The 24018-nt window shown below is 45.0% G+C and overlaps 1 protein-coding gene across 1 annotated transcript in view; it reads left to right on the forward strand.

Annotated features, from left to right (window-relative positions):
* LOC134949855 (plastin-3-like) overlaps nt 1-24018 on the forward strand; it is a 170778-nt gene that overhangs the window by 87579 nt on the left and 59181 nt on the right. The window contains exons 7-8 of the mRNA XM_063938561.1: nt 1128-1257; nt 2076-2208. Coding sequence (XP_063794631.1) covers nt 1128-1257; nt 2076-2208 — 263 coding nt within the window. The remainder of the gene's footprint in view (nt 1-1127; nt 1258-2075; nt 2209-24018) is intronic.

Consider the following 24018-nt stretch of genomic DNA (forward strand, 5'->3'; position numbering starts at 1 on the left):
CCCTCCAGTCTAGCCACATGCCCCTGGTATTTCCTCTTGCTCCTTGTGCCCCCTCCAGTCACAAACCCTCTGTGCCTCCTGTGTCTTTTCAGCCTTCAACCCCTGTGCCAGACCACTCCAATTTACTTTCTTCGTTGAGAGACTTTTTTTTTCTATACAGATTCCAGAAGAATCCTCCTGCAATTAGGACAGTTGGGTCCACAGGGCAGTTGGGCACACACACGCATACAGGGTGGGACCGCTTAAGTGGTAATGGTGGCAGAGCTTACTGCCACCATTACTGCTGACATTGCCAAAACCTTTCGGAAGGCAATCAACCGGTGGTTGGGAACCTGGCGGTCAATCCTAACTACATCCCATCCACAGGGGGGGTTGCTGTGCATGCCCGGCTTACCACTGTAGCCGTATGCATACAGGGCGTGACGGATTCAGTGGTAAGCCGGGCATGCACAACTCCCCCTGTGGATAGGATGTAGTTATGATTGACCGCTGGGATCCCAACCGTCGGTATCTTACTTCCGTGGACATTTGCCCATTGCTATCACTATCTTGTGCATGTGCAGAGCAGTGAATACTGCCCAATCAGAGCTGTGCTCTGATCAAGGCAAATGGACCAACAGTAACTCGTTCAGCTGTAGTGGGCCACATTCCATTGTTTAAAAAAAAGAAGTAAACTTGGGCCGCAAAAGTAAGCATTGTGGGTCACATGTGGCCCATGGGCCGTGAGTTTGACACGTCTGATCTAGATATATGCTGCCACGAATAGTGCATTAATTGAGAAATCTGTGGCTGCACAATTTTGGTTCTCTTCTGTGTTTTTTGTTTTTGGGTTTTATTTCTCTTGTGTTAAAATGAAAATGTATTTTTTAATTTTCTTGTAAGGAATGTTCTATTTTAAATAGTCAAATACTTGGTGTGTAATGTGCCTGATACTGGATGAGGGAGGGGTAGTTCAGGATCATAATGTGTGTATTATTTTTAAACACCATTGTGGGTTTTGGATCCAGAAAGTGGGGAAGTTTACATGGAAATGATGTAATGCAGTGATTACTAGCATTTTGCATTTGTCTTCTTTGAATTTGAATTACAGTTTTTTCATCCATATGATTTATTTTTTTCCCCTATAGCTTGTACAAGAATTAAAAAGTAGTGACATTGCCAAAACCTTTCGGAAGGCAATCAACCGCAAAGAGGGAATTTGTGCAATCGGGGGCACCTCCGAGCTGTCTAGTGAGGGAACCCAGCACTCTTATTCAGGTATGTCCTCAGAAATATCAGTGTATGCTCGTTAGAGAGTAGAACATGCGCAGTCTCCTTTCCTATCCTGTAGGGACTTCTAATTCTCCATTAACATTGCTGCAGATTCTAGGATTTTCTATATTTAGTGATTTTAAAGCGTTCATTTGGGCATTGAGGGAACCTACACTACGTGAATGCAGTCACATTTTGTGTGCTGCTTGCCAAATGTATCAGGAAGCATGGTGATATTCGCAATTATTAAAGAACCAGTAAAGCTAAATTGAACATGTGTTTAGTCTAATGCCCCAGACTTCCCTGACTGTGCAGATAGAACCCCTGCCATAGACAGTATTTACAGTAACTTCTGTTGCCATTGGTCTCCGTTGCTAGCCATTCTTCTGCTGTATAAAAGGGAAGGCCGCATAGGCTGCAGGCCTCAGATCATGGATACTATAGATTCTTGGATATGTTTTCATTAATGCATTCTTTTGAGATTCATTTGGTAAACACAGCATTTTAGTATTAATAATTCATTACTGAAAACTGGCTGCTAACTGTATTTGTGGACTCTGATGCAAGATGCTAGTCCTTAAGAACAGTCTTTTGAGAGCATCTTAATTGGATTTACTGTCTGTCTAAAATCGTGCACCTTGTTTATTGAAGACTGTGCTGTCACTGTTGCTGATTCCCATATAATGAAATGGGTTTTTATTGAACTGGACACTCGTAGGGTCAGTCACTGTCCTCTTCTATGGCTGATCAGGTTACTGTAATGTTTTGTGCACCTGTCTAAAGCATTTCAAGATACAAAACTCAATCTTGTTGTTTGATTTTAGAGGAGGAAAAATATGCCTTTGTAAACTGGATAAACAAAGCCTTAGAAAATGACCCAGACTGCAAGCATGTTCTTCCCATGAATCCGAACACCAATGATCTGTTCCGAGCTGTAGGAGATGGCATTGTGCTGTGGTGAGTACCTGTGCAGGGCCTGGGCTGTGGGATGGATGGATGTGTGATAGCAAATCTCAGAGAAAGGAATGCATTTTTATGGGGGAATTCAGTTTTTTATTTGGGGGGTGCCCATTGGAGCAATACAATTGGTGTGTGTGCATATCTCCCGACTGTCCAGATTTTCGCGGGACAGTCCAATTGTTTTGGGACTGTCCCACCTGCAGGCTGTAGTGTTCCGTGGGGTGGGGGCAGTTTGGAGACTCCTGTCAGTCATTGTTCTGCCTAGCAGATGATAAAGCTAAATATTTATCGTATATAATACCCTTTATGAGGTCTAAGAACACTGTACGCTATCTACGTATGAAGTACCGTAAGGGTACGCTAGTTGCGTAACAATCGCTTTGCCGTGATCGAGACGCTCAAGCGTCACGTTCACTCACGGCCAAGAGATCACAGGCAGGCACGTTATTGGCTGTTAACTAACGTAATGATTCGCTATAGCGTAGCGGACGCTCGGGACCACGAGGAGATCACCAGCGGCACTGACGCTCACTATATTAAACCTTTGTATCTAAACCATAAACAGTGTATTGTGCAGTAAAACCTTAGTGTAATGTTAGAGTGTAAATGCAACACAGTATAACCTTATTACCTTTAAAGCTGTTCGAGCGTCAGCGACGCTCTGAGAATACTTAATACTATAAGAAACACACAGATACCGTGCTCAGGGTCCAACGCCTAAAATATATATTATGAATGCTATACTTGCAAAAGAGTTAAACACAATACAAGTCATACACTACAATATAACATAGACTACCTAACCAGATAACTACACAGGAAATACAATACAATACAATTTAAGGGAAAATGAGAGAGAAAGAGAAGGAGAGAGAGAGAGAGAGAAATTGAGAGAGATTGGCTCGGAATAACAAGAAGATCAATATGATTGCGGAGAAACACTTACGCACAAGGGGAAACGATCGCATGCGCCTCGATATCCAGCTCCCGATTATCAGCAATGAGAACCGTTGAAGAGAGTGAACTGGATATGGTCGGCCTGCCTATTTATGCCCCACACACAATACAATTCAATGGTCCCTACAATCTCATTGTTCATTGGACACAGGAATTCGGCTTCGCATTATAACAAAAGGTCATAGGTTGATTCATACAGGTGGGTTGTGACTGCTTCCAACTGTTCAGGTGGGTGGGATACTGAGTTTCCCGCCGCATGACTAAATAAGAACAAATAATAGTAAATGGACATAAACTTCTTATGTCCATAACTATTCGCATGAGCGATTAATCCGCTCCAAACCAACACCGGAATATTGCTATTTAAATACTCTTCCGATGGGTACCAAACACCACTGTATGACCCCTGTTAGACCCTTCGTACAATACAAAGAGGGATCTCTCTGTTCAGGAACATGCTATGTTAACTAAACTTTCAGAATCTATCAAAGGGACCATGATCTACAAAATACATTATTACTGAAAATATGTAACGATTGAGTCGCACGCTACGATCACATAAACTCTACCGTAAATACGCATACCGTGCGCCTGCGGGTGCCCGCGACTGTGAGTATGCGCACGCACGGGAGAGCGCACGCATGCGCAGCGCGGACCAGAATGAGGTGCAAATATGGCAGTGTGTATAGAGATATTTTTCTGACTTTGACAGTCCACCCTTTGGCAGTCAACAATAACTGCCACCTTCTAAAACATTTCAAAAGAGAAAAATATATGTCAGGGGTTAATACATTTACATGGTTGGGTAGGGGAGGAGAGGAGAAGGTAGGAAAAGGGTATGACCTAGTGAGATAGCAGAAGCATGTGTGTATGAATCCGTGCTTGGGGGTCATGTATCATCGTGCCGTACGTGTTTTAAATCAAGCTTCGAGGTATTGCGAAGTATACATTTGAATTCCTTCTTATCCCGTGGTACGGGTCTGTGGATGGGCTGTCAAACTTTACCGAGCTCTTTTCGGCTTTGGTTGTAACAAAATGGGGGAGCACATTTTAGTTGATGATACATGAATGGGGGAGATATGTGATTGCTGATATCTGTGCCTGTATTCCCTATCGACTATGTGTGTCATTACCTGAGGGTTGTAGAAATGAAGAAAAAACATAATTACAGTAAATGCGGTGGTATTCTATGTCAGGTAAATGTACATTCGTCGATTGAGGTCTTGTTTGGTGTCTGTTGAATGCAGTCTTCTTTGTGCTTTTGCCCATAAGGTGCGAGCAAAAGCTGTCAATGTCCATAGATTTACAAAAGTGTTGGGCTAGCGTAATTTTAAAATTTCTAGGGAAACTGGGGATCCATGGCATAGTTCATCAAAAATCTGTGTATCAGGTTGTCAAACTTCTTCTTTAATCCCTCTGTTGTCTGTATATCGGCTCATCAAATTCCTCGTCCAAGTGGGTCTTGTTACCTTGGAGAAAACGGAAAAACAGGTGAAAGAAACGGACCGTAGAAATCGCATTTTCATCACATCATTGTTTCTACATTTGGGTCATAAATCAAGTCCATTGGAATTACAGTTTCCTCACTCCTTAAACTCATTACCCTTGTACGATGATTGCACTTCATTAAAGCCTGACCGCATCTAAATATCAATCCAATCGATATGACAACACCTAAGATACATAGGAGAAACTTCCCAACATCCATTATGACTCCTTGAGCCCATTCTCCTAAACCAGAAAACCAATTTCGCGGGTTCAACCATGACACCCAACCAGTCAGCTCATTACCTACAGCAGCAAGAGTGAGATTGTGTCTCCTGCGAAATTCCCACTTCAATTGGAGAATATCGTCCATCTTTTGGTCTATGACCTCGACCGGATCCTCGGTGCTATTCGTAATATATGTGCAACATTTCACGCCGTATTGTGTTGCCAGTGTGACACAATATCCGCCTGTCACTGCTGTGAGGTAGTTGAGAACCATTCTATGCTGTACCAGTTCTGTTTTGTAAGCCTGAAGTTCTCTTCCAGTATACCTAAACGTGTCATCATACATTTCAGTGATATTATCTAACAAATTTGCGAGCGCCGATATGTATTTATAATTCAGCACTCCTCTAGCGGTGCGGGTGAAATCTAACGCGATTAAGAATTGAATCCCGGTGGATTCACTTATCAGATCAGAGGCCGGATGCTCTGTCTTCTCTATCAGGTGCCTTTTAACAACGTGCTCGTAATGGGTGTGAGTATAAGGAGCTTGGGCACCACGGTGTATGTCTTTCATTTTGTCATGTGATACAGTCATTACTTCAGGCAGTACTTTTCCAATATAACACAATCCTTCAGAGTTTGGGGCAAGCCACTTGTACGCCTTTCTCCCGCATATGAAATATGCATCATCGGGGAGAACATATGGGACGGAGTAGGACATAACCATATTACACACCTTCCATGTGAAATCTCCTAACCCTAATTCTTCCATCTGCTTAGTACACGTATCAGGTTGTACGATATGTGCACAGTATCCTGGTGATACCTCTCCAACTCTAGTAATCCTATTTCCTAAGGTATACCTATACCGGAAAGATTTTCCCCTACTGGCTATGTGGCGTACAAGCTCTGTATCTGTAGGCATTCTATCTGCTCTAGGCGAAAAGGTCATAGTTTGGTTACTCCATGACACTTCCCAATTTCCCGGCTTTCGGGGATTGGAGATGTTGAAACATAATAGGGACCTATCCACATGGTATTGGTGGAGCTTCAAACTAGGAGGACTGGAGATATTAAACCTCCTGTCCACCGGTCTCCCACCACTTAACTCAAGTACCTCCCCTATCGTTAAAGGAAATGGTACTAGCCCTGATTTGCTATGACCTTGAGGTACTTGAGAGCATACCCAACAATCTGTTTTATTTAACACATTACCCACTAAGGAGTGATAGTCACTCAATGGATGCCGGTCCATATGGATATTAAAACTGGATTGGCATTTCTTTATGCACCCATCCTCAATGACATTGTTACAGAGCCGACAGATACAGTTTTCTTCAGCTAACAATCCTTCACAATTCCTTCTATGGTCAATGCTATCGGATCGTTTTCTGATACTCGCCTTTGCTTGTTGATTATGTTGTTCTCGGAAAACTACGCCTCCATTTCTGTCATCAGAACCCATTCCAGAACCTCTCTCGAACTCCATGGTACTCTCGCCGGAATAGACTGCTCTGGTCAACATCATGGTCAACAGGAAAATCCGGATCACAGTCTCTTGAGGCAAGTCCATCTTAGGAGGAGACGAAGAAGAATGAGAAGGGGGGAAAAATAATTTGAGGGAGAGGGGATGGGAAGTGGAGAAAAACAAAAAAAAGGGAACAGGGGATCGACAACTGCTTTTGATCTCGTGGTTCTCGATGCTCAGGTGCCGCTTTAGTCCTCCTGGAACAGACACTCTAGTGATACAACCTCTACCGTCTGTTCCTTATCACAGGACTTCTCTGGATCAACGACCTTCTTACAGTGGGACAAATGAACCCAAGTCTCTCTCTCAGCAACCTTCAATGCTGTAGTGCTAGTCAATAAGACCTGGTATGGTCCTTCCCATCTGTCAATAAGGCAACCTGAGCGTAGAAAATTCCGTATCATTACATAATCCCCAGGTTCAATGTCATGACAATTACTATCTGGTAAATCAGGAATCACTAACTTCAGATTATCATTTTGATTCCTTAACTGTTTACTCATGTTAATCAAGTATTTTACAGTCACTTCATTGTTACACTTCAAATCATCCTGAGGGTTAATCATAACATGCGGTTGTCGACCAAACAAGATTTCAAAGGGAGACAGATTAAGAGGGGACCTGGGAGTGGTTCTGATGCTGTACAGTACAATGGGTAAAGCTTCTGGCCATGTCAATCCTGTCTCTGCCATCACTTTACTCAGTTTATTTTTAATAGTGCTGTTCACTCTTTCCACTTTCGCACTCGCCTGTGGACGGTATGGAGTGTGCAGCTTGCTATCAATTCCCATCAATTTACACATTCCTTGAAAGACATCACCTGTAAAATGGGTACCCCTATCACTTTCGATAATTCTAGGGATACCATATCTACATACAAATTCCTGCACAATTTTCTTAGCAGTAAACATAGCGGTATTTGTGGCCGCCGGAAATGCTTCGACCCAATTTGAAAAAACATCTATACAAACAAGTACATATTTCAAATTTCGACAAGGGGGTAATTGAATGAAGTCAATCTGTATTACCTGGAAAGGGCCGCCGGCAGGTGGGATATGGGATGGTTCTGTAGGTATTGCCTTTCCAATATTCTTTCTCAAACAGGTAAGGCATGACATGGCTCTTTTACTCGCATGAGAAGAGAATCCTGGGGCGCACCAATATGCTCTTACCAACTTGCACATCCCTTCCCTGCCCAGATGAGTCAGCCCGTGAGCTGCCTCAGCTAAACATGGAAGGTATGCTCTGGGGGCCACCGGTTTACCTTGTCCATCCGTCCAGAGTCCTGAGGACTCCTGGCCATATCCCTTTGCCTTCCAGACTGCCTTTTCCTGTGTGGAACACAAATTTTGCATTTCACACAACTTCTGTGTGTTGATGGTATTAAATACCATCAATTGTGTGGTGTCTGTCTGTCTGGGGGTACCAGCTGCTAATTTAGCCGCTTCGTCTGCTCGGCTGTTACCAAGCGATACTGGGTCTTGGCTATATGTATGTGCTTTACATTTGATAACAGCCACTCTGTCGGGTTCCTGTATCGCTGTTAGAAGCCTTTTTATGTGAGCTGCATGCGCTACCGGTGTACCAGCTGCCGTCATGAAATTTCGGAGGCGCCATAGGGCTCCGAAATCATGGACTACCCCGAATGCGTATCTAGAATCGGTGTAGATATTGGCTGATTTGCCCTTAGCCAATTCACATGCTCTGGTTAGGGCGACCAGTTCAGCAACCTGGGCTGAGTGAGGTGGGCCTAGCGGTTCCGCTTCTATGGTGCCTTGGTCATCTACGACTGCGTATCCAGTACACAAGTCTCCCGAGTCTGACTGTCTATGACAACTACCGTCCGTGTAGAACGTAAGTTCTACATCTTCGAGTGGGTTGTCACTGATGTCAGGCCTTGCGGTAAAATTTTGGGTCAAATATTCCATACAATCATGAGTGTCTTCCTTTGTATTAAATCCTCCTTCCCCAGTACTCTCATCCTCCACCCTTTGGGTCTGTCCAGACACACCTGGGAGATATGTTGCAGGATTTAATGCACTGCATCTCCTTATGGTGATGTTTACGGGGGCCATTAGTGCCAATTCCCATCTTGTAAACCGCGCTGATGAGACGTGCCTGGTTTGGGCAGAATTTAACAAGGCTGACACTGCATGTGGTGTATGAATTGTGAGGTTGTGACCTAGCACGACGTCTTCGCTTTTCGTTACTAGCAATGCTATCGCAGCAACGCTTCGCAAGCATGTGGGGAGGGATCGCGCTACCGTGTCTAGCTGAGCGCTGTAATATGCTACTGGCCTGCTGGCATCACCGTGCTTTTGGGTTAGTACGCCTGCCGCGCAACCAGCACTTTCTGTTCCGTATAGTTCAAAGGGTTTCCCATAGTCCGGCATACCTAATGCTGGTGCCTGCGTTAGGCACTGTTTAAGTCTCTCAAATGCTGCCTCAGACTCGTCTGTATGCGAAATCCGATCAGGTTTGTTTGAGGAGACCATTTCCTGCAAGGGTAACGCTAGGATGGAAAACCCTGGGATCCAGTTACGGCAATACCCACACATTCCTAAAAATGTTCTGATCTGTTGCTGGGTTTGTGGCAGAGTCATGTCTCTAATTGCTTGAATTCTATCAGCGGTCAGGTGTCTCAGTCCTTGTGTTAGACAGTGTCCCAAATATTTTACCTTAGTTTGGCATAATTGCAACTTGTCTTTGGAAACCTTGTGTCCTGTGTCTGAAAGATGAAACAGGAGCTGTTTCGTATCCTTCAGGGATGCCTCCAATGAATCAGAACACAGTAGTAGATCATCCACGTACTGTATTAATACTGATCCACTCACTGGTTGGAAAGACTGTAAACAATCATGCAAAGCCTGAGAAAATATACTTGGGCTATCTATGAATCCTTGTGGTAATCGAGTCCATGTGTATTGGACTCCTCTGTATGTGAATGCAAACAAATATTGACTGTCAGGGTGCAGAGGTACCGAAAAGAAAGCGGAGCAGAGGTCAATAACAGTGAAAAATTTCGCAGTGGGAGGGATTTGCATTAGGATGACAGCTGGATTTGGCACTACGGGGAACTGACTCTCAACTATTTTGTTAATCCCCCTTAGATCCTGCACTAGCCTGTAACCCCTCCCCCCACTCTTTTTCACAGGGAAGATGGGACTATTAGCAGTGCTGGACGTTCTTACCAGAATGCCCTGTTGTAGCAAGCGCTCTATTACGGGATACACTCCTAACTCCACCTCTGGCTTCAGAGGGTACTGTGGGATTTTTGGAGCTATCCTACCATCTTTTACTTGTACAACTACCGGAGCTACGTTTGCCATTAATCCAGTGTCCTGTCCATCTTTAGTCCAAAGCGACTCTGGTATCTGAGATGTCATTTCTTCTACTTGGGAGGGAATCCTATTTGTCATAGTGGTATGTGACATTAATTTTGACGGGGAGTCTAACATGTCTCGTACTTCCTGAGCGTGATTCTCAGGTATGTCCAAGAATACACCTTCAGGAGTACAATAAATGACGCACCCCATTTTACACAGTAAGTCTCTTCCCAGGAGATTGGTCGGTGCCGATGCAGCCAGCAAAAAGGAATGCTTGGTATGTAAAGGCCCTATTGTAATCTCTGCTGGTTTGCTAACAGGGTAATGCTGGACTACTCCTGTTACTCCCACGGCTGGAATTGTCCTACCAGTGGTCCTCATGCCCACTGTCGAATTTATCACTGATTTGGCCGCCCCTGTGTCTACAAGAAAGTTTAATGATTTACCAGCTACATTGATTGCAATTTCTGGTTCACTTCCAAGACTTGCAATCAATTTTACTGGCTGCAGATTACAGGTATGGCCACACCCCTATTGGGTATGGTGACCTCCCTGAATCCCGCTGGCAGCAACTACTTGTGATGGAGTTAATTGGGAGCTACCAGAGGCTTGCCAGTCTCTGTTCGGGGGGTATCTTTTTGTTTCCCCTGCATGTGGCTCATAACTCCGTTTCTGCGGACCCTGATCCCAATGTCGTGTGTCGTGTCGTTGTCTAGGGGGTTGGTATGAGTTTCGTACATTCTTTACTCTACAATCTCGTGCCATGTGTCCCTGTTTATGACAAGAATAACAAGTAACCACACTTGACTTACCCACAGGGTTTGGTGATACAAACAAAGGCTGCCTTGTGGTCAGGGCCTGTATACTTACGGCCATTAACTTATCACTTATCACTTTGTTGTTCCCTGTGTCTGGTGATGTTCCTATCGTGATCAATAGCAGCCTCTCTCAAAGTAGCCACAGACAGACCTCGCCAACATGGTTGTGTGGTCTGTACCCTAGTCTTTAATGATTCTTTTAAACCATCCATCAGTACCGATACTGCTACTTCTCGATGGTTTATGTTTGTTTTAATGTCCTCTATGCCTGTGTATTTTGCCATTTCTGATAATGCTCTGTGAAAATACTCTGCAGCTGTCTCTGACTCCTTCTGTTTAATGGAGAATATCTTGTTCCATCTGACTACCGCTGGGAAATACTCTTTTAACTGTAAGTTTATTCTTTTTACATTATCTTTGTTGTACACATCTGTAAGAGGTACATCTTGATCTAATCCGCAATCAGCTAAAAATTGAGTTGCGTCAACATTGGAGGGTAAACATGCTCTCAGCAATATCTGCCAGTCTTTATTGTTGGGCTCTACAGTGTTACCTAAGTCTCTGATGTATTTTTGACTGGCAACTAAGTCTTTTCTAGGGTCAGGGAATTCAGACACTATGGTCCTTAATTCCATTCTGGAAAATGGGCTATACATGGCAATGTTCCTCACAGGGGTGACCCCTGATGTGTCAGTTTTCCCATTTGGAACAGCTATTACCCTAACAGGAGTAACTCTAACAACATCACTCTGTGTGGGTTCTACAGCCTGTGGTGAAATGGCTTCAGCATAGTGTATGGTGCCGTACTTACCTGTAGATACGACCTCACCTATCCCTCCGCTAGGGGCCTTTGTTACTAATCTCGTGGGTGGAGCTGTGCCTACTGTGGTCTCTGCTATGGTGGCTGCTAGAGAGAGCGCTGAAATTGTTGCCGATTCGTCTTCTTGATCACACTCCTGAGGAAAGTTTAAAACAGGGTACAACTTGCACGGGTTAATACTTGTATTGGTTAATTGGTTAACATTATCTTTAACATTTACACAGTTGCTAAGTGTTTGTGTGTTACACCTTAGTGCGTCATTCTCCGCAACCAATTTCTCTCCTGATATGTATGGTGGCGGTGGGGCCGTGGCTATCAGTTTTCTGATTGAGCCAGATCCCGCCGCCTGAGCCAATCCTCTCTGTATGTCACCCTCCTGTTGCCACAACTGCAAATAATCATAATGCTTGATTCGTCTCTTTGCTGATTTAATGAGACATATCCTTCTCCTTAAATTCGTTAACACTTCTGTGCTGAAGCTACCTACTCTTGGGAATTTCTCCCCGTCATGTACTGTCATTCTCTCCCATTCATCACATAAAGCTTCTGTGTGACTTCCGTATTTCTCACACATTACATACCTTGCCGACCCAATTGGTCGGTTCACTGAATCAACCCGAACCGAGGTTGATCGCCCCCTACCTGAACAAGTGGCCCCCATAGTTCGAAGGTGTTGCTTTATTCAACCAACCCTTACGCAAACCAAATGTCCAAAATAGGCTGACGGTGGCGGTTTACCGAGTACCCCACTCACTCGCCCACGCCGACCAATACGACCTGATCACACCGATATGGTGCTGGCGTACTCGACCTAGGGCCCCTGCGACCTGAACCTCTGTTTACTGGAACCTGTGAGGGTGATCCGAAGAACACTTACTCTTTCCAGTAACTATTGGTTGCTGGATAGTTCCTGAGTGAGCAGCGAACTTCCCTTAAAATAAAAAAAAATTACACAAATCACGTTAGAATGTACAAATAGCGTTTATGACCTTCGTACACAAATAGTACCGGTCAGGTTTACTAATGCACACAATTACGTGCGGTACAATCGTTTAGTACACAAGCAACTAATCTTATGTACTGAGCGACCAGTGGAATCGAAAATTGCGGCTGCGAATTCCTTCAGCCAGAGCTTGTATGGCCTATATGGGTGTTGCACCAACCCTTTCTTGGTGTTGTGCCTGTGGACTGTATAGCGGACTTCCTTGTCTGCTGTACCTGAACCTGTTGGTCTGCTATGACCTCCTGGTCTGTTACAGTATGACCTCCTGGTCTGCTACACTCTAATGCTCAAATTGTATGTTTTAACCAGGGATGCCTCCCTAGCCACCATGTACGTCACTTACACGCATGTACCTCACGAGAACTCGACTTTTCTTGTGGTTCAACCTGTAAAATTGTATACAACACACTCACTCACCACCTGTACACTTTTGTTTCTATTTCTATTTCTGCGCAGAAATTTTTTCTTTAGACCAGATGTGTTACAAATTAGGAGAAGGATCTGTTAATTTAAATTTGGAATGTAAAAAAAAATTTGCGCGATTTATCGCCTGGCGTTATTTACCGCGTGGCGCTACTTATCGCGTTGAGAGGAGAGAAAAAAAACTTGTGATTTGAGTTACGTGGGCGTACCCGTACGCTCCGTTGCGTAATATACGCTGCGTGCGTCGGCCCTTGGATTGCGTACGCAAGTCTCAGTCTTTTGTTAGAGACACGTGTACGCAAAGCAAAGATCCACCGTAACACAATTTATACGTTTATCAATGTAGATGATCCTTTATCATCTACCACGCACCACACTGTCTTCGCCTTGTCTCTCAGGCACAGCTGTGTGTTTGTCTATACTTTAACTATATTATCTTTACTCTTAAACTATGAAATAGTGACAAATCTCTCTAAGCACGTTTATCAACTATAGAACTGGCAAACAGGAGAGTGATATACGAAAATACACAAATGAAAAGGAAATGCAGATATATATGTGTGCGTGCGTGTGTACGCAAGACAGAAAAATAAACAGTTTTAAAAAGACACTATTGTTTTGTTCTTACCTCCGGTTCCCGGATTCCTTCAGCACCCTTTACGAAGAGAAGCAGACGCTTATCCAAACAGCACTACGAGGAATATGATCTCCCGCCCTTTGCTGCTGGATAATGTCTGCTGAAATTACCTAGTGTAGATATGTGAAGGACAGGACGAGCCCGCAATTGATAAAGCTAAATATTTATCGTATATAATACCCTTTATGAGGTCTAAGAACACTGTACGCTATCTACGTATGAAGTACCGTAAGGGTACGCTAGTTGCGTAACAATCGCTTTGCCGTGATCGAGACGCTCAAGCGTCACGTTCACTCACGGCCAAGAGATCACAGGCAGGCACGTTATTGGCTGTTAACTAACGTAATGATTCGCTATAGCGTAGCGGACGCTCGGGACCACGAGGAGATCACCAGCGGCGCTGACGCTCACTATATTAAACCTTTGTATCTAAACCATAAACAGTGTATTGTGCAGTAAAACCTTAGTGTAATGTTAGAGTGTAAATGCAACACAGTATAACCTTATTACCTTTAAAGCTGTTCGAGCGTCACCGACGCTCTGAGAATACTTAATACTATAAGAAACACACAGATACCGTGCTCAGGGTCCAACGCCTAAAATATATATTATGAATGCTATACTTGCAAAAGAGTTAAACACAATACAAGTCATACACTACAATATAACATAGACTACCTAACCAGATAACTACACAGGAAATACAATACAATACAATTTAAGGGAAAATGAGAGAGAAAGAGAAGGAGAGAGAGAGAGAGAGAAATTGAGAGAGATTGGCTCGGAATAACAAGAAGATCAATATGATTGCGGAGAAACACTTACGCACAAGGGGAAACGATCGCATGCGCCTCGATATCCAGCTCCCGATTATCAGCAATGAGAACCGTTGAAGAGAGTGAACTGGATATGGTCGGCCTGCCTATTTATGCCCCACACACAATACAATTCAATGGTCCCTACAATCTCATTGTTCATTGGACACAGGAATTCGGCTTCGCATTATAACAAAAGGTCATAGGTTGATTCATACAGGTGGGTTGTGACTGCTTCCAACTGTTCAGGTGGGTGGGATACTGAGTTTCCCGCCGCATGACTAAATAAGAACAAATAATAGTAAATGGACATAAACTTCTTATGTCCATAACTATTCGCCTGAGCGATTAATCCGCTCCAAACCAACACCGGAATATTGCTATTTAAATACTCTTCCGATGGGTACCAAACACCACTGTATGACCCCTGTTAGACCCTTCGTACAATACAAAGAGGGATCTCTCTGTTCAGGAACATGCTATGTTAACGATTGAGTCGCACGCTACGATCACATAAACTCTACCGTAAATACGCATACCGTGCGCCTGCGGGTGCCCGCGACTGTGAGTATGCGCACGCACGGGAGAGCGCACGCATGCGCAGCGCGGACCAGAATGAGGTGCAAATATGGCAGTGTGTATAGAGATATTTTTCTGACTTTGACACAGAGCAGTGGTGAATAGACGCTGTGTGCATGCGCACAGCGTCTATTCACTGGAGACAGAGGGAGAGGGGCATGCTAGCAGCTCACAACGCTGGGCATGTCCCCTCAGTGATCAAAAAATGGGGGCGTGACTCGCGCTCGCGGCTCTCCCACGATGCCACGCCTTCTTTTTGGGCGAGTCCCTCTCTGACAGCTCCTGATGTTGGGAGGTTTGTGTGTATCCCCTTCTTCCCTCTCTTTGTCACGTGTGCACACCCAGAAGTACCATATTTAGCAGCACAAAGCTGCCAAGCCCATCAAAAGTACTGCTTGGGGCGCCGAAACGCCGGTCAAAGGGACAACTTACGGATGTGTCCTCATACATCTAGCCTCAATACGCCATGCAGCGAGAGATGCCTGGCATGAGTGAGCAGCCAGGTCCCACGCAACTCTAATAACGTCGGGTGTGGTGTGTTTTTTTTTTTTTGTGCCTAAAAAGTATCTTCATCGCAACATAATGCAACTAGGACACACGAGGAGATGTGCTGATTACTTTGATATGCAACACTTGTATATTGTGTGTGACTGAGTCTATAAGGAACAGAACTTGTATTGGAAAAAAGGCTGCCGCTGTTACATTGGAGCACTTCATATACAGGTTCAGAGACTCAGTCACACACAGATATACAAGTGTCATACATCACATTATTCAGCAGTGTCTCCTAGTGTGTCTTAGTCACATTGTGATGTAATTAAGATGCATTTTTAGCAAAAAAGACGCCCAACACTAGAAGATACTCGCGTAATTCTGCTCGCTACCTCTGGAGCTAAGAACATTGAATAACCCCCATAGTGTGCTACATTGTAAAAGGGAATATATATATATATATATATATATTTTTTTTTTTTAATAAATCTGTTTTATTGAGGTTTTACAATACAACAAAATAAGAAGACATCAGGTGTAAAAGGTATATCAGGCATGAAAGGCAGGTGACATGCAATCTAAAGGAGTAGCATGAACAGTAATAACAAGCAATAAAATTGCATACAGTGTGGAGGCGATTAAAGCAGGTACCTGGTCTAGGAAAAAACAGAGGCAAGTGACCGATCATATTTTAAGACTCCTAGGGTGAGGTCCTCCCTGGTTGCCTTGGGCAAATCTGCCAGTACAATTCCGATTAACAATAAACCTGATATATCAGTCAAACTTAACTAAACGAATCCTGTGTGTGTGTGTGTGTGTGTGTGTGTGTGGGGGGGGGGGGGGGGGTCACACATAAGGGGTAAGAAAAAAGGGAGAGGAGGGTAGGGGGTAGTACAAGGTCAGATGTTCAGCTATGACGGTGGAGACTGTAATGAGATTTGTCGGAGCAGGTACCATTCAGTGGATTCAAAGACCGTGGATATGTGGGCTTGCGTGGAATGAGGGAGTGAGTCAATATACGTTTCCCATCTAGCATAGAATTTAACAACATCTGTTTCTATATGTACCAATGCAGATCTACGATCAAAATATAGTATTTGTAACAATTTCCTGTGTACTTCCGATAATGAAGGCTTAGATATGGAGACCCAATGGGCGAGAATGATCTTTTTAGACACTGTGACCAATATGGTCAGCAACGGTATGTGCCTTTGTCCATGAGTACCCAAGTTCCACTGAGAGAAATTCGCACATAAACAAGCTAGAGGGTCGGGTGTGACTCGGGTGTGGAGCAGAGTGTTGATACAGGTGAGTACCTTACCCCAGAATTTCCTAATGTGGCCACATTCCCAGAAATTGTGATAGAAAGTTGCTGAGTGGTAACCACATTTAGGGCATTCCCCTGAAATCAGGGGGTTGTAACGGGCATGGTGAATTTGGGGGACATAAGCCCTTTGTAGGGTTCGGAGATGGACTTCTTGTAAATAAGCAGAGGACAGGGTTTTCATAGTTGAGCAATAAAAAGTGCTTAGAGCTGCAGAGTCAGTAAGGGAGGGAATATCTTTCTGCCATTGGGACAGTAACATGGACCATCTATGGGGTGAGGTTATGTCAGTGAGGAGGTTGTACAGCATCCTAGTGCGAAAGGGTACACGTTCACACAAGGTAATCACTGATTGTAGTGCACCGGGGGGCCAAAGGGGGGTGAGGTGTGATCCCTGGAATGAAGAATGGAGGTAAGATAGTGTCGAGCCTGTAAATACATGTAGAAATGTGATTGTGGGATGTCATACTTATCCTGGAGGAAAGAGAATAGGACAAAATTTCCCCCCAGGTCGTAGACTTTGGAGGAGCATGATAATCCTTTAGTCCTCCAGAGTTTAAAGATAGAGTTTGTGAGAGATGGAGGGAATGCAGGATTACCCCAGAGAGGAACTCGCCGTGTGGACATATGATTCCTGTGGAACAGTTTATTTATTTTAATCCATGCATAATAGATATCATGGAATAGCGGGGAGCCAAGTATGTGAGAAGGGATAGATGTCGGGGTAGAGTGGAGGAGTGCGCTGGGAGAAAAGGGAGAAAACATGGCCTCATCTAAAGCGGGGTCTGTGTAAGCGTGACCGTCCGTCAGCCAATCAGCAGCCCAATGAAAAAGGGCAGATAGGGAATATGAGAGGAAGTCAGGTAGGCCGACTCCCCCCGTGGTACGGGGAGCAGTCAGTTTTTTGAAAGCTATGAGGGGTCTCTTGCCTTTCCAGAGAACCTTGGTAAGGATTTTGCGGATGTAGGCCAGATCTCTCGTGGAAAGGCGTACGGGTAACATCTGCATGAGATAATATAGGCGTGGGAAAAACACACTTTGTAGAACCGCCACTCGGCCCAAGAGTGAAAGGGGTAAAAGTTTCCAAGAGTCAAGGGTAGTGGTAAGCTTATGTAGCATGGGTGTGAAGTTGGCTTCATATAAGGTGGATAAGTCTGATGGGATTTGTATTCCCAAGTAGGTGATCTTATCTAGAACAGTTTTAAACGTCAGCGTCAAGGTAGGGACAGGTTGGGTGATGGGTGCACGAGGGGTCCCCAGGGGTAGTAACTCCGATTTAGAAACATTGATACGATAGCCTGAGGTTTTCCCGAAAGACGATATGAGGTGGAGAATCTCTGGGATGGAGACGTCAGGTTCAGAAATAAAAAGAAGCATATCGTCTGCAAATAATGCAACCTTGAGCTCCACATCACCAATCCGGACCCCCTGGAATTTCCTGGACGCTCGCAAGGCTATCGCCAGAGGTTCCAGAGCAATATCAAACAATAAAGGAGACAGTGGGCATCCCTGCCGTGTACCTCTACCTATTGGGAAGGGAGGAGACAAAACACCATTGCAGGATACCTGAGTTTGGGGATGAGTATATAGGAGTCTAATCCAGTCTATGAAAGCCGACGGGAAGCCAAAGCGTGCTAAGGAGTGGTATAGATGGGGCCATTCAACCAGATCAAATGCCTTCTCCGCGTCAAGGGAAAGGATATAAGCGTGGTCAGAGGTGGCGGAGGATGCCTGTACCGCTGATAACACGCGTCTGACATTGACTTCCGAATGTCTGCCCCATATAAAGCCCGTTTGATCTGGATGGATGATGCGGGGAAGGAGTAGTTTTAACCGATCAGCCAGAATCTTTGTCAGCAATTTATAGTCAAGGTTTAGTAGGGAGATGGGATGATAGGATCCCGGGAGGGTGAGGTCTCTGCCCGGCTTTGGTAAAACTTTAAGGATGGCTGAGTTGAAGTGTGGAGGGAGAGTTTGAGATGTAAGCATAGAATTAAGCACATGCAGTAATGGGGACTCTAGTTTTGGCAAGAGCAGCTTGTAAAAATCAGCAGAGAAACCATCGGGTCCAGGGGCTTTGTCACGTTTGAAATTACCAATAGTCTGGCGGATCTCTTCCAAGGTAATCGGGGATGTTAGTGACTGGCTGAGCTCCGGAGGCAATTCAGGTACCGGCAGGGAGTCCCAATTATTGGGAGAAGCAGAATCTGTAATCAAGTCTGGGGGGGATGGGCGGGGAACTGTGGGGGAGTAGAGATCAGTATAAAAGGAGCGCATGACTGCAGAGATCTCAGCATTAGTGGTAGTCAGTTGCCCGATTCTGTCATCAGAGGTCGCGTAGTCAGGGGAGGATGAGAGCCACGCAAAAGGTTAGAAAGTAATTTACCCGTCTTGTTACCAAATTTGTGGAACCGATAGCTAACATTGAACATATATTTATCTCCGAGTGTCAACAGGAATTCGTCAAAGTGTGTTTTTGCCAAGAGATAATTATGTTTAGTGGTATCGTTTGGCCTGGACTTGAACTGCTGAAAGGCTGAGGTCAGGGCCGTCTGGAACTTCAAATAGTGTTCAGTGTGCTTTCTGCGTAAACCAGCCACGTAAGACATTATCTCCCCCCGCAGTACAGATTTGACTGTCAACCAAAAGAGCATGGGATCAGAGTCTGCATGTGGTGCATTATCAGAGGCATATGTTTCCCAGGCAGCTTCAAGTCTATTCCGAAATTTCAACGATTTGGATAGATAGGAGGGGAATTTCCAAAGTCTGGGGGTGTCCTGCAATTCCGAGATTTCGATAGAGGCCGTCACGAGGGCATGGTCAGAGAGGGATATTGGGGCTACGAAAGCATCCACTATGTTAGGAAAGAGGGTGAGATGTGAATATGTAATCAATTCGGGATAGGGTGTGGTGGGCAGAGGATAGGCAGGTATACTCCCTATCAGTGGGAGGGAGAGCCCTCCAAACATCCACCAATGAGAGTCTATCTGCGAGTGAAGGCATGCCTAGTTTTGGGAGGGTCAGGCCTTTAGGAGGAGTGGAAGATCTATCTAACAGTAGGGACGTCACCAGATTAAAGTCTCCGCACAGTATGATAGAGGAGGAAAGGTGTGGGGTCAGCAAGGCAATGAGTGATTGGAGAAATTTCTTGGTATAGGTAGATGGTGCGTACACATTACAAAGTGTCAGGGGCTGTCCGTAAATCTTAAGGGTCAGCAGCACTGTCCTACCTAATGCATCAGAGCGAGTTGTTAAATCTTCATAGGGAATATGTTTTTTTGATTAGGATGATTACACCTCTAGCTTTTGAGTTATAAGAACTAAAACCTAGGACAGACCAACCTAAGGTGTTTAATTTTGCTACTTCATCGGGAACTAGATGGGATTCTTGTAGGAAAGCTAAGTCAACGTTTTGTTTATTCAGATAAATGAGTATCTTCCTTCGTTTCGCTGGTGAATTGAACCCGCCTACATTCCACGAGCCAAGCGTCAAAGTAGGCATGGCACGAGGAAGGGGGTCAAAGTATTGCCACAGCTTTCATCATCTAAATAATGCAGGAAAACATAGGCTAATGTTGCGGAGGGGGGGAGGGGGGTTGCGAGGAAAGAGGGGGAGGGAAGGAGGGGGGAAGACAAACAAGAAATACAACATGATAGTTCTAAATGATGAGTCCAAAGAGTCAGTGGTATGGGCAGTAAGAGTTCTATACGCCAGTAGGATTCAGGACTTCCCATAAAACAAATTAGCAGAAAGAGAGATATAAACCATATTAACATAACAGCCGGTAGTGGAGCATGAGGGAGGAGCTCCGCCCACCCAGCCACCTCCGCTAGGAGTGAGGAAATAGTGGCTTTGCCCTGCATTTATATAAAACATGCATGATAAGTAGAGAGTGAAGTTGGCCCTAAGTTATACTAGAGCAAAAAAGGATATACAGTTAATAATTAAACTGATGCTCCACAGTAATAAGAGAACCAGGGTCCCTAATACTCTAGGTCATATCTGCAGTATAATATGCCGGGGATATCAGCAGCTGAGACTAGGAAGCCACACATTGTAACAAAACATATTATTATCGAAAAAGAACAATAAAATATGAAATATGAAGATACAGCCTGGACCTGTGGCGGAGGCATAACGCATCATAACAAAGCATAACAATGGCATGTGAGACAACGTAATAATGGAAAACAGTGTCGCACAATTATGATAGAGAAAAAAAACCTTCAGGTTGATGCGGTAGATGGTGCATCGCTGATGTCAGTATCTGGGGGTCGAGAAAGTTCGCTTAGGAAGGCATGAGCGTCTGCTGGGGAAAGGAAGTCCTTATAGGAGGAGCCATCATAGATGCGTAAACGGGCTGGATAGAGCAAGCCAAACTTGCGGCCCTCTGCTACGAGTTGGGAGCAAATGGGTGAGAATGCTTTCCGGGCCCTCGTTAGTTCCACAGAGTAGTCCTGGAAAATAAAAAGCCTATGACCCTCCCATTGCAGGTCCTTGATACGTCGTGATGCCGACCAGAAAGCAGTTTTATGTAGAAAGTTCAAGCAGCGGAACAGCGTGACCCTCGGGCGAGGCTTATTCGGGGTGGGGGCCGGGCCCACACGATGCACTCTCTCAATCACCAGATCCCGACAGTCATGTTCAATTCCTAGAAGGGTGGGAAGCGTGGTACGGACAAAGTGGGCAAGTGCTGGGCCTTTTACAGATTCAGGTAGGCCCACAAGCCTGATATTATTTCTCCTCGATCTATTTTCGATATCATCGAGTTTGTTCCATATGTGGTAGTTGTCTGAAGTCAGAGATTTCACAGCCTGTTGTAATTCATCCACATTATGCATGGCAGCTTCCAATTGATTTTCAGTGCGGGATACACGCAGCTGCTGCAGTTGCTGCGTAATATCAGGCACAGCCTGAGTGAGGAGGGGGGTCATGGTGGACCGGATGGCATCCACCACGTCGGCATATGATACCGGAGTGTCAGCAGCGCGGTCCGACGGAGGCACTATCACTGCGGCCACCTTCTTTGGTGCTGGGGAGACCGGGTCAGGGCCAACCTCGGGAGTCATTGTCCCCGCCGCACGGCTACGGGCGTCACAAAACGGTCCATCAGGGCTGCGGGTGCAAGGGGGGTGCCGAGCAGGGCAAATGGAGGCCGTCAGAGGCCTTTAGAAGGTGTTTGCTGACGGGTTATGGCGGAGCTCCAGGAACTGCTGCCTCACGCCATCAACCCGGAACCGAAAGTCAGGGAATATATTGTTAGATGAAGAATAGAAAATATCAATAGTAAAATAGGCATATGCCACCAGACTATTGTCTCATAGTAGTACCTAGTACTGTAATCTACACTGCTCAAAAAAATAAAGGGAACACTAGAAGAACACATCCTAGATCTGAATAAATGAAATATTCTTATTAAATACTTTGTTCTTTACATAGTTGAATGTGCTGACAACAAAATAACACAAAAATTATCAATGGAAATCAAATTTATTAACCCATGGAGGTCTGGATTTGGAGTCACCCTCAAAATTAAAGTGGAAAAACACATTACAGGCTGATCCAACTTTGATGTAATGTCCTTAAAACAAGACAAAATGAGGCTCAGTAGTGTGTGTGGCCTCCACGTGCCTGTATGACCTCCCTACAACCCACACAAGTGGCTCAGGTAGTGCAGCTCATCCAGGATGGCACATCAATGCGAGCTGTGGCAAGAAGGTTTGCTGTGTCTGTCAGCGTAGTGACCAGAGCATGGAGGAGCTACCAGGAGACAGGCCAGTACATCAGGAGACGTGGAGGAGGCCGTAGGATGGCAACAACCCAGCAGCAGGACCACTACCTCCACCTTTGTGCAAGGAGGAACAGGAGGAGCACTGCCAGAGCCCTGCAAAATGACCTCCAGCAAGCCACAAATGTGCATGTGTCTACTCAAACGATCAGAAACAGACTCCATGAGGGTGGTATGAGGGCCCGACGTCCACAGGTGGGGGTTGTGCTTACAGCCCAACACCGTGCAGGACGTTTGGCATTTGCCAGAGAACACCAAGATTGGCAAATTCGCCACTGGCGCCTTGTGCTCTTCACAGATGAAAGCAGGTTCTCACTGAGCACATGTGACAGACGTGACAGAGTCTGGAGACGCCAAGGAGAACGTTCTGCTGCCTGCAACATCCTCCAGCATGACCATTTGGCAGTGGGTCATTAATGGTGTGGGGTGGCATTTCTTTGGGTGGGCCACACAGCCCTCCATGTGCTCGCCAGAGGTAGCCTGACTGCCATTAGGTACCGAGATGAGATCCTCAGACCCCTTGTGAGACCATATGCTGGTGCGGTTGGCCCTGGGTTCCTCCTAATGCAAGACAATGCTAGACCTCATGTGGCTGGAGTGTGTCAGCAGTTCCTGCAAGACGAAGTCATTGATGCTATGGACTGGCCCGCCCGTTCCCCAGACCTGAATCCAATTGAGCACATCTGGGACATCATGTCTCGCTCCATCCACCAACGCTACATTGCACCACAGACTGTCTAGGAGTTGGCAGATGCTTTAGTCCAGGTCTGGGAGGAGATCCCTCAGGAGACCATCCGCCACCTCATCAGGAGCATGCCCAGGCATTGTAGGGAGGTCATTCAGGCACGTGGAGGCCACACACACTACTGAGCCTTGTTTTGACTTGTTTTAAGGACATTACATCAAAGTTGTATCAGCCTGTAGTGTGTTTTTCCACTTTAATTTTGAGTGTGACTCCAAATACAGACCTCCATGGGTTAATAAATTTGATTTCCATTGATAATTTTTGTGTGATTTTGTTGTCAGCACATTCAACTATGTAAAGAACAAAGTATTTAATAAGAATATTTCATTCATTCAGATCTAGGATGTGTTATTTTAGTGTTCCCTTTATTTTTTGAGCAGTGTATTTCCCTGTGACATGTGACTCTTGGCTGACACCTGGCTTGTCCCTTTCCCCCCCCAGTAATTCACAAATATTTTTGTAGACTTCTAATAACACAACAGTGTCCCCTACAATGGTGTAAATTTACTAAGGTGGGAGATGTTGGTCATAGCAACCAATCAGATTCTACTTAACATTTATCTAGCTGCTTCTAGAAGGTAATAAATACAATCTGATTGGTTGCTATTAGGGTGGCCAATCCCGGACCATTTTTTCAATACGGGGTATAGGGATTGAAAATGGTCCATCCCGGTATTGAATCCCGGACGATTTTTGGCCTAAATCCCGGGATCCTGCCAATCCCAGGATTAGCCACCCTAGTTGCTATGGCAACATCACAGTTCTAAAAAAAACTCCCACCTTCGTAAGCTTGCCTCATTGTGTCTGTTATGCAGTATGTTATTTTTCTGTAATAATT

Source organism: Pseudophryne corroboree, chromosome 8 (genome assembly GCF_028390025.1).
Source record: "Pseudophryne corroboree isolate aPseCor3 chromosome 8, aPseCor3.hap2, whole genome shotgun sequence".
NCBI classification, from domain to species: domain Eukaryota; kingdom Metazoa; phylum Chordata; class Amphibia; order Anura; family Myobatrachidae; genus Pseudophryne; species Pseudophryne corroboree.